Genomic DNA, 10,329 nt, shown 5'->3' with positions numbered 1-10,329 from the left:
CTTAAGCAGCTTACCATGTTCATGAGGTTGGTAAGGGTTACATATAATTTTGACGAGGAAAATTGATTTAACAGTTTTGTCAGCAAAACATGAATTTGTTGTTCTAGAAGAAAACTTGGTTTTTGCAATTTTGGGTTCAGTGAAAAATATAAAAATTGATATTACGGTTTTGCCTCAATTATATGATTTTATAATTTTGGTGAGAAAATTCGATTTTCAGTTGTGAATAAAACCCCAATTTTGTTATTTTGGTGGGAAAAATATAAGTTTGCAGTTTCGTGAGAATATTGTTTGATTATATATAGATATAGGGGAACAGTTATATTTTCTAAACAAAACAAATTGTATAAATTGATTATTACAAGTTTTTATTCTTACAGTTGTTACAGTTACATAAAAAATAATCTGAAATAAGATATTACAAATTTTTAAAAATATAATACAACTATTAGAAATTATAATTTGGTGATGTTTAATTATCAAGTGTATCTTATGGGAAGTCAACAATTAAAGAATGTACAATGGTTTCAAGATTTAACACCAACATTTTTATCTTTTAACATTACACATCATATTTTCTTTCTTTCATCTCATCACTCGACACAAATTCAACTTTTACACATTTTGATGGTTTTTTTAATAAAATTCATTACTAATTAATAATTATTTAATAATTATATTTTTTTTTGTCGGGTTTATTATGCTATTAGAAACAATGAGAAACATTACATAGACGATATTACAGCTGGCCATTCTACCTGCTTTATAAGAATTCATGTCTGACTGCATCATCCTGAGCTGCCCTATGAGATTCATTCCTGACAGTATTCCTTGCGCTATGCTGAAGATCCCTTGTAAGACTTGTCTCCAATATTCTGCATAATTCGTCTTTTCCGGGAATTGAAACCCAGACCTCCTGGTGTAGAAATTGTGTCGTCTAGGATTCGAACCCCATACTTGGGTGTAGAAGCCTTTAAACCTTGATCACTAGGCCACGGTGCTTCTACCATTTAATAATTATATTTATAGATAATATAAAACAACAAATTTTGGTATAAAAAATAAAAATAAATTACTTAATTTACAGTGAAATTATTGCTGTTAAATATTTAGAAATATATGAAAATCTCTATAAAGTGAAATATATCATCCTTAGTCCATACTTTCTTTTGACTTATTCAATATGCTGAATCTTTTCAATACCAGATATATATCATCACATTTCATTTTGGATATACTCATTGTATTTTCAACAATTGAATATTTTATTCCTTTCATTGTACATTGTGTAAGAGAGAGTCCTCATATTTATTAAAACCCATCTTCAACTCACTCCCACGTAAGAGGGTAGAGAAGAAACAAATCCTGAAAACGTTTTTCTTTCACAACTCTGACAAAAGAAACCACACTAACTTTTTGTTTTCTTCTTCTGATCTTTCCAGAGACATTCTCCATGAAAGCCAAAGCCTTTATTCCGTCGGTTTCATTTCTCTGTTTTTGGGTTCTGTTGGGTTTAGGGACATCGGGATTGTTGCAGAGTGATGATGCAGATAACGAGTTGGGGAGATACATAAGCTGGGAAGACTTGAGTGTTGCGAAAGATTTCAGAAGGGAGAGGAACCTTAAACACGATAATGGGGTTGGTCAAGAATATCTGGCGCCGGCGCCCTCAAATGATGAAGACGGGAGCAGAGTGATTGTGGTAGAAAAGAACGGAAGAGGAGACTCTGTTACAGTTCAAGGAGCTGTTGATATGGTTCCTGAGGGGAATTCACAGAGAGTTAAAATCTTCATTCAACCTGGGATTTACAGGTAAATCAAAGATCCTGAATAAAGACATAACCCCTGTTTTTTAAGTAGAACATTATTATAAACGTTTTGTTAACATTTATAATAAGTTACTAGGATAATCTTACACATCAGTTACATGTGTAGTTTTTGTAATACATCTTTCCACATACTCTCCGTCTGTGTCATACTCTTGCGTAACTGGTGACTAATAAAATGAATAGATGAAATTATTGGAATAATTATTTTATGGAATAGAATCATTATTCCATTTATTCTCTTAATACAACTATAACTCTCTCTACTCTACCATGCATCGATGGATTAATATGGAATGAAATACAATATCCTTTTTACTTTTATCGTTTTAACTGGTTAACATTTTAAGGAATGCAAAAAAATAAGTGCCAAGATTTTATTCCAAAAAGTGGATTTCACATAATCTTTGTTTTTGTGTTATTTTTTATTTATTTTTAAAAACGTTATGTCTTGGTCGTTGCAGGGAGAAGGTGATCGTGCCGAGCACTAAACCGTACATTTCGTTCATAGGTCATCAGAGTTACGTGGGAAAGACAGTCATTACTTGGAGCGATAAAGCTTCAGACCGTTATACCAATGGTAGTGAAATCGGCACTTTCAGAACAGCCACTGTTAGAGTAGACTCTGACTTCTTCTGCGCCACTGCCATCACTATCAAGGTCCTATCTCTGGTCTCTTCTTTTTTCTGTTCTTCTCTATGGAGTTTGAATTTCTTTGATCTGATTTTTTTGGGAATGAGTGCAGAACACGGTGGTGGCAGAGCCGGGAGAGATAGGGAAGCAAGCGGCGGCCCTGAGGATAACAGGGGACAAATCAATGTTGTACAAAGTAAGGGTTTTGGGATCACAAGACACTCTTAATGATGAAAGTGGATCTCACTACTTCCTCAAATGCTATATCGAAGGAAATGTTGACTTCATCTTTGGTAACGCCACGTCGCTTTACCGGGTACTAATAACACCTTTTTTCACTTGTCCCTTCTTTAGTCCTTTCTTATATCGAATACAAAATGGTCTGAGAGACTTTGTGTGTGTTTGGTGGAAAAAACACGACAGGACTGTTACATCCGCTCAACCGCAGAGGGTATTGGATCTATCGCGGCTCACCATAGAGACGCGGAGAGTGAGAATAGTGGTTTCTCGTTTGTGAACTGTTACATCGGCGGAACAGGGAAGGTTTACCTAGCAAGAGCTTGGGGAACCCACTCGAGAGTTGTTTATTCAAACTGTTACATGGCTGATGTCATCAAACCTTCAGGTTGGGATGACTGGGAAGACAAGGCCAGGGACAGGTAACAAAAACAAGAAAAAGGATCTTGAAACTGAACACTCTCGGCTGTTCTGTCTGAAAAATAAAACCCAAAAGACGAGTTTTTTTTTTGTTTTCTTATTGCAGTGAGGTGCTATTCGGAGAGTATAATTGCACCGGAAAGGGAGCAGATAGAACAGGTAGAGTACCATGGTCAAAGAGTCTAACTCAAGATGATGCGAAGCCTTTTCTTGGGATGAAGTTCATATCTGGAGATAAATGGCTGAGACTCAAAACTTCAGATAATAAAAACTCTCAATGGTCCATTTAGCAGCTATGATGACCTAATTATATTTTAAACATTTCACATTAGTAGTCCGTTACATTCTACAGTGGGTTATTAAATATGTCAAAGTTTAATAAACTCTTCTCTCTGTTCACATTCACTCACGTAACTTCTCCTTAAACACGCCAATGTCAGCGCATATAAATTAGCCTACGAACAAATATTTTAGAGTGTTTACGTAAGAGAGGATAACATGGGAAGCTTGGTTGATAATAATCTTGAGTCTTTTACAAGAATAAGATACAAGAGAGAGTATTCTTGAGTCTTTTACATGAAGATTTATATGTTGTTAACAGATGGCCAGATCTCTCTCTCTCTCTCTCAAATTTTAAGAAAATTGTGTATTTATTAATGGGCCGGTTTAGCTATGCTATTATAGGCTTTTAATGGGCCAAACCGTAAATAAAACGGAAGAATATCAAAAGGAAAAGTCAACAGAACTCTTGTCTTTTCAGAATCTATATTAATTTTTTCTCTCGAGAATAAAAAAAATATTATTAACGGAAAGAAGCTGGAAGAGAAAATCTACAGCAAGTTAATCACAAAGCAAGCGAAGATTTACACTTTCTTCTTCTTCTTCTTCTGATTGAAAGACATCATCGAGAGAGATTCGTTTGTCCTTGTAAGTAATGGCGGGAATAGCTATAGTCTTAGATCTACTCAAGAAATCTCATAACACACACCGTATCCACCACTCATCCTCGTCTCTCTCTCCCGCCTCCGTCGTCGTTTCCGCCGCCGCCACTGCTCCCTTCGCCTCTAGGTTTCTCTTCGGGTACGTCTCTCAGTCCTCTTTCTCTCTGTATTGATTGATCCTCTGTTTTGTATTTTGATTGGATCGTGAGATAGATAAGTGTAATTGGATTAGTGATTTTGTTTCGTGATTAGGGTTAATCACTAGCTCAGGGTCAGAATAGTAATCTCCGGATAATAACTGCAGTAACAAAAACATTTAGAAACTTTTGTTGTTTTAATTCAAAAACTGTTTCTGTTATATACAGTTGTTTTGAGCCTCGAGTTGCGTACTGTGATGCGGCCTCAGCAGCAGCTGGAATAGATGATGATTACCTCGCTGCTATACGAAAAGTGTCTTTGCAGATTCAACCGCCTACGTACATTCCTCCTAGCTCCTCTAAGGTTTACAGTATCCAGCCAAAGCCGCTTTTCTCTGCCTTTGAGTTCAGGGCCCTTGCGATGACCACCGTGAGATCCCTCCTCATGTTCTATCTCCCTCTTTTGGAGCCTAAACCTGCTTCTGAGGACGATGATGATGAGGATTTTCTAAACAATGCTCCTGAGGAAGGAGAGCGCCGCCGTGTGGACTTGATTGTTCCTCTTAAAAAATCAGCCAAGCAGATTGCACGTGAGGTTAGTAAGAGAGGCTGAAACTGTGAAACAATTATAAAAGGTTGATTTGATTCATGGGTGTCAATGTTTTTAAATTTGCTAATGTTGGGTGTATGTGTATATATGATTCAGACCACAGTTGTGACCACTAGGAGGGTTCTTGAAAGGGTGGCTATTAGTTATGTCTCACAGCGTATGGCATGGAAACTTCTAAAGGGTAACAACTAACAACACATCGTCTTCTATTACTTTGCTTACCAACAACAAACTTGTCTTTACATAATGAAAATTGTGTATATATATGCAGATGTGCCTCAGTCAACTTTACGCAAAGCTGGGAGAGGGTGGCCCACACATGTATACATCTTTAAAGTCAGCCAGACAACTCTTAGAGGTAATGATCATCAAAAGCTCGCTCTTCTATCTTACATGAGCAATCTCCTGAAGCTTAATATATGTATATGTTGTGTCATTGGCGCGGTTTTACGCAGGACACTTCCTCGGGATTGCAGCATCGTGGACAGTTCAAGTAGGCATAGAGATTTACAGATGTCTGTTTAGGTCTGTTAAACCCGAGGAGGAGGAAGAAGAAGTGGAGCAAGTTTTGATATCGGAGAAAGCCAAGGACCTTGGGAACAAAGTTGTGGGCATCACAGTACGGTGTGGTGCTTCTTTAGTTTTTGCTGCCATTGGAGCTGGCATCTGCTCTTGTCTCATACGTCCCTCCATGGGCCAATGGATCGGTGAGCTCCACTGTTACTGATGATAAATTGATGGAAATTTTGCATTTTGTAACGATGATTGATATGTGTATTGTTTTATTTAATGCAGGGTGCGCGCTGGGGGACTTGGCTGGTCCGATGGTTGTTTCGATTTGCTTGCAGAAGACTCTTCAAGCTGATAGTTAACTTCTTTTGTGGAAATTGAATTCTTCTGTTCTGTGATCCAATTTTAATTCAACGAGCTTTGTTTTTTGGTCTTCTGAATTTTTTTTTTTTCATCTAGTTTTAACTGAAATCTTGAAACACTTTGATTGATGGACTCGATGGTTTACAAGAATGTACAATAGTACAATAAGTCAGGTGATTATTTCCTGAATGATTTATTGTTAGATTCTAAAAGTTTCTTGTTAAATTATTGACTGAACATGTTATTCCTCTTATGCAGATTGTCTGCGTGAAAGAATGGTTGTTCAAATTGTGTCAGCTAAAACCCATAAACAAACCTCTTATACTAATGTTTAGCATACTAGCCAACGTGAAAACTCTATTGCTACTACAATAAAACAATCAATAGTTATTTTTGATACTTGGTGACAACTGAATCTTCTCCTTCCCTTTAGTTTCTAGCATTTCAATAAAGCTTTCTAAAGCTATCTCCATTTCTGTTTGATAAAGCTCTATGAGCATCAATCTCTCTTTTGTTCAAGCTTGCTATCAGCTATACCTCTTTTGCTGGATCCCATTATTGTGGAACAAAGAGCTTTTGCTGGGTGGTTCAGTGAGAGCATCTTCAATCCATCCTATATTTGCCTATATATGATATAATGGAGTAAAATCTACTTCATACTATGTATTTCTATTTATTTTTCTAAAATAAAGATTGTTATTTTTCCCTCTATATTTAGGGAAAAATAACATTCATGCATAATAGAGGCATGCCTTTTTATTTATCACAATAGTCTTTTAATTCTCTGTGATTATAGCTAAAATACATGTTTATGTTGACATTATTTTTACATATAAAATTTAATTAGTTTTTGTTTACATAATATTCTTAAACTTTATAGTTATAAATAAAATAAATAAATAATATTATTATTTTATGTGAAAAGTCTATTTTTTAACAAATAATACTTAAATTTTATATTTAAAACTAAAACTATTAATAATATTCTAATTATTAAAAATCCACACAGATTTTACATATTGATAGCATATTTAAGGTGAACTAAAATATTAACTAATACATCATACGAAGACTTAATAATCTAGCAAATTACTTTCAGATCTACAAGATCGATAGAACAGTCCAAACGAAATGTACGGACATGAAACTTATTGATTTTATTGCTAATTGCTTCAAATATTAGATGATGAAGATAATCGATTTCAAAAATTTTAAGTCGATTCAAAAATATTAAAAATAAAAAAATACATTTCTCATTTCACAATGCATTGATTGATTATTTATGAAAAAAAATATTTATATTTTCCAAAATAGTATTTATATTTTCCAAAAAACATTAAGTAGTTTATTTTTATATTTCCGTTAGTTGATATATAAATTAGTAAAATATTTATATTTTCCAAAAATAGTATTCCCTCTGTTTCTTAAACAATGTTATTTTAACTTTTTTTTGTTACACGAAAATGCTACTTTAGAATTTTAATGAAAATTATACTTATTTTTATCTTAATATTAATTGTAACTATATTGATTTTATAACTTTATTTTTCATAAATATTACTGGTCAAATAAATAACTAATAAAAACATTTTTTTTATGAAAGAGCGGGAACAATACCAGAATCTATTACCAAAAAAAGTAACAGAAAAACTGTTCACCGAGTTTACTTAACATTTTAAAATACTTACTAGATTTTGACCCGCCCTTTAAAGGGCGGGTATATTTTTGTCTTATTTTTTAAATTAATTTTTATATTTTATTTATTATTATATTTGTAATTAATTATTGATTAAATTTAATTTGATGTAATATAATTTTGGTAATTATATTAAATATGCCAAGTTGCATAGCTACACACATATCCATATATATTTCAGAAATTATTTTTAAACTTTATTTCTAAAGTTTGCAACATATAACTTTTTCTTAGTTGTTACATAACGTAATTAGTTAAGAATATTTGTACCCAAAAATTCCGAACCGGAATCGACGCGAAAATCAAAGTCCCATCCTTAGTGTTTTGAAATCTGATCTGGACCTGCAGTTGAATCGGTAAATTTGATGACTCAAAATAAATCTGATTTGGGTTTTATGAAAAACCAATATTTAAAAGCAAAGAAAACCCGCAAAAAATCACTAATATCTGGAATCCGTTTACCGGTTAAAACACTGGTTAAACTAATATATAAATATTCGTGAGTTTTAATATTTTTTGTATGTCTTAAATCTTAACTTGTTAAAAATAAGTAAATAATCTAAATGCAGTTAGGAAACAAATCGTAAAATGCAGTTAAGAATTATATTGATGCTTGTCCAAAAAAACAAAAATTATATTGATGCAGTTTTGACAAAAAAAAAAATATTGATGCAGTAATGGATCCGATTTTGCCAGCCCAATTAAGAATTATATTGATGCAATAATGGGCCGATTTTGTCAGCCGATATTAGCAGTTATATTAATTTTTAAAAGTGTATCAAAAGTGTCTTTCATAGCAGTTATAAAATAAAAAAGTGGACTAAACATATATCAATGGGGCATGCTTCAACTTTAATAGTATTGATATATAATTTTTTTCATTTGAAAAATATTTTATTAGTTATTATTTTTATGGTTGTAGTACTTATGTTGTAACTAATATTGTTTCACTGTCTTTGCAATATTATTCAGAAATATTAAAGACTCAATTGAATAGAAAGCCACTTAGTACCAAAGCTAAACAACTTTTTCAGAAAACCATATTAGTTTACTCAATTCGTTAATAGTTTTAATAATTTTAGTTGTTTACATATAAAGTATGGAATTTGGTTGTAGGAGGTTATATCATGACAGAAGTATTAAAGGATTGTTCAGTCCAAGTTATTGTTGTTCAGTTCAGCAACAAAAACAACATCTCAAGATAAGTAACTCTCTTTTATTTCAGAGATTATTATTTTACGAATAAAATGTATGAGATATGATCAGGCGAACATAACTTGAGATTTATGAAGATATTACTAATATGATGAAGCCGATATTAAAATATAATATATTTGTAGCTGTGAAATTAACTTTTATTCCCTGTTTCTAAGATAGAAAAGAGAGTTTCTAATAGGTTGAGACCGAAAACATATTTCTTTTTTGAAATCCTATTTTATAAACTCAAGTTTCTTCCTTTCGTTGCCCCTACCTGGGTACATTAAATAGATTCAGCCTCACCACAATCTAAAACCTGTCCCAGCACATCTAAAAAAAGGTTTAAATAGGTTACTATTGATAACAGGTATATATATTAAATAATACATCAAGACTTTTATAATTACCAACTAAGAAACTGTCATTGCATGATCCAGTCAAACCAGTTTGAAAGTCGACCAAACTAAGATACAAATCATAACGCAAGTGATTAGATCGAGTAATGGCTGTATTTTGAATAAAAATCTGTTGTATGTATGGTATATTGATCAATAAGATCTTGTTGCAGGAGTCAGATTAATTTTTTTAGATGTTTCTCCATACTCCAACCGGAAGAAACCATTTACTCTCAATGTAAATATTTTGCATGAACTTTATGACCCTTTTACATGTTACAAATAGAAACGAAAATAGTTAGAACAAAATAGCAATTCTATACCGGTAACTAAACGATAATAAGTAAAATATAATTAAGATATATAGGTGGACAATTCCGAAGCCTTACATTCTCATTAGCTAAGATGGTTTCCATGGCTTGTCCTGATAAAGAAGTGTATAGTCTTCAAGTGTGTAGCACCTTCACATTCAGTCAACGCTTCGAATTGTTAATCGCAGTAGTCTTCATATTAGAAGCCATAGAGTTTTTTTTATGGTAGTGGTTTGTTTAAGAAAGCACTTCGCATACATCTTTATATATACAACTTTATATATACAACAGGAAAATGTTTGAGGTGTTTAGGGTTCCCAGAATAAAAGCCTAGCATATTCGGAATCATATCTGAACAAAATTTGAAGTTACTAAAATACAGTTATTATTCCTATTATTATGGATCTAGTTTAATCATGATGAGTCAAATTCGCTTACCATATTTTCAAAAATCGTATTATCTATATTATATAATCCGATATTTTTTTAAATGATCATATGATTGTTGCCAAAGTTATTTATTCAATTAATTATAGTGTAAAGGATAACGAACATGTCTTTTTGTGTGTTTCCATAAATTATGCATAGAAAATCGTCTAGTTTGTACTATTGAATGATATTTAATTGGTGATCATGTTTAGGGATTCTGTTATTATCCATATCAAGCAAATTGAGCAAATATATATATATATATATATAATGCATAGAAAATCGTCTAGTTTGTACTATTAAATGATATTTAATTGGTGACCATGTTTAGGGATTCTGTTATTATCCATATCAAGTAAATTGAGCAAATATATATATATATATATATATATATATATATATTTAAATTTTAAATTTTTAATGTTTAACACAATGTAATCAAAATAATAAAGATTATACAAAAGATGCTATTTTTATATCCAAGTGTTAAAATTTTTTAATTAATTTTATTAAATAAAGTCACGTTATATATTAAAAACAGATGATAAGCCATCAGATAATTGACGGATGTCAACTGAACAGATTGAACAATCAATTGTTAGTGTCGAAGCTTGCACAGAACCG

General features: G+C 32.3%; 2 protein-coding genes across 2 annotated transcripts; both read left to right on the top strand.

Annotated features, from left to right (window-relative positions):
- The first annotated feature begins 1,359 nt into the window (after nt 1–1,359).
- On the top strand, nt 1,360–3,406 carry LOC108837853 (pectinesterase QRT1-like). Its single transcript, XM_018610865.2, has 5 exons — nt 1,360–1,812; nt 2,291–2,486; nt 2,572–2,775; nt 2,883–3,118; nt 3,223–3,406. Exons 1-5 carry the CDS (start codon nt 1,454–1,456, stop codon nt 3,404–3,406), a joined length of 1,179 nt encoding a protein of 392 aa, XP_018466367.2. The 5' UTR covers nt 1,360–1,453.
- A 463-nt stretch (nt 3,407–3,869) lies between these two features.
- On the top strand, nt 3,870–5,869 carry LOC108827859 (uncharacterized). Its single transcript, XM_018601362.2, has 6 exons — nt 3,870–4,196; nt 4,423–4,789; nt 4,901–4,985; nt 5,076–5,162; nt 5,260–5,511; nt 5,600–5,869. The coding sequence occupies exons 1-6, from the start codon at nt 4,051–4,053 to the stop codon at nt 5,674–5,676; spliced, it is 1,014 nt and encodes a 337-aa protein (XP_018456864.2). The 5' UTR covers nt 3,870–4,050; the 3' UTR covers nt 5,677–5,869.
- Nucleotides 5,870–10,329: the final 4,460 nt, after the last annotated feature.

The sequence above is a fragment of the Raphanus sativus genome, chromosome 2 (assembly GCF_000801105.2).
Source record: "Raphanus sativus cultivar WK10039 chromosome 2, ASM80110v3, whole genome shotgun sequence".
Lineage (NCBI taxonomy): Eukaryota > Viridiplantae > Streptophyta > Magnoliopsida > Brassicales > Brassicaceae > Raphanus > Raphanus sativus.
Note: the sequence above shows the minus strand (reverse complement) of the source record. Positions and strands in the feature narration are given on the sequence as shown.

Coding starts and splice junctions, on each gene's coding strand:
- LOC108837853 (XM_018610865.2), top strand. CDS start 1,454: ATGAAAGCCAAAGCCTTTATTCCGTCGGTTTCATTTCTCTGTTTTTGG. Junction 2,776..2,882: donor ACGCCACGTCGCTTTACCGG/GTACTAATAACA, acceptor AAAACACGACAG/GACTGTTACATCCGCTCAAC. Junction 3,119..3,222: donor GAAGACAAGGCCAGGGACAG/GTAACAAAAACA, acceptor TTCTTATTGCAG/TGAGGTGCTATTCGGAGAGT.
- LOC108827859 (XM_018601362.2), top strand. CDS start 4,051: ATGGCGGGAATAGCTATAGTCTTAGATCTACTCAAGAAATCTCATAAC. Junction 4,790..4,900: donor CCAAGCAGATTGCACGTGAG/GTTAGTAAGAGA, acceptor TATATGATTCAG/ACCACAGTTGTGACCACTAG. Junction 4,986..5,075: donor GGCATGGAAACTTCTAAAGG/GTAACAACTAAC, acceptor ATATATATGCAG/ATGTGCCTCAGTCAACTTTA.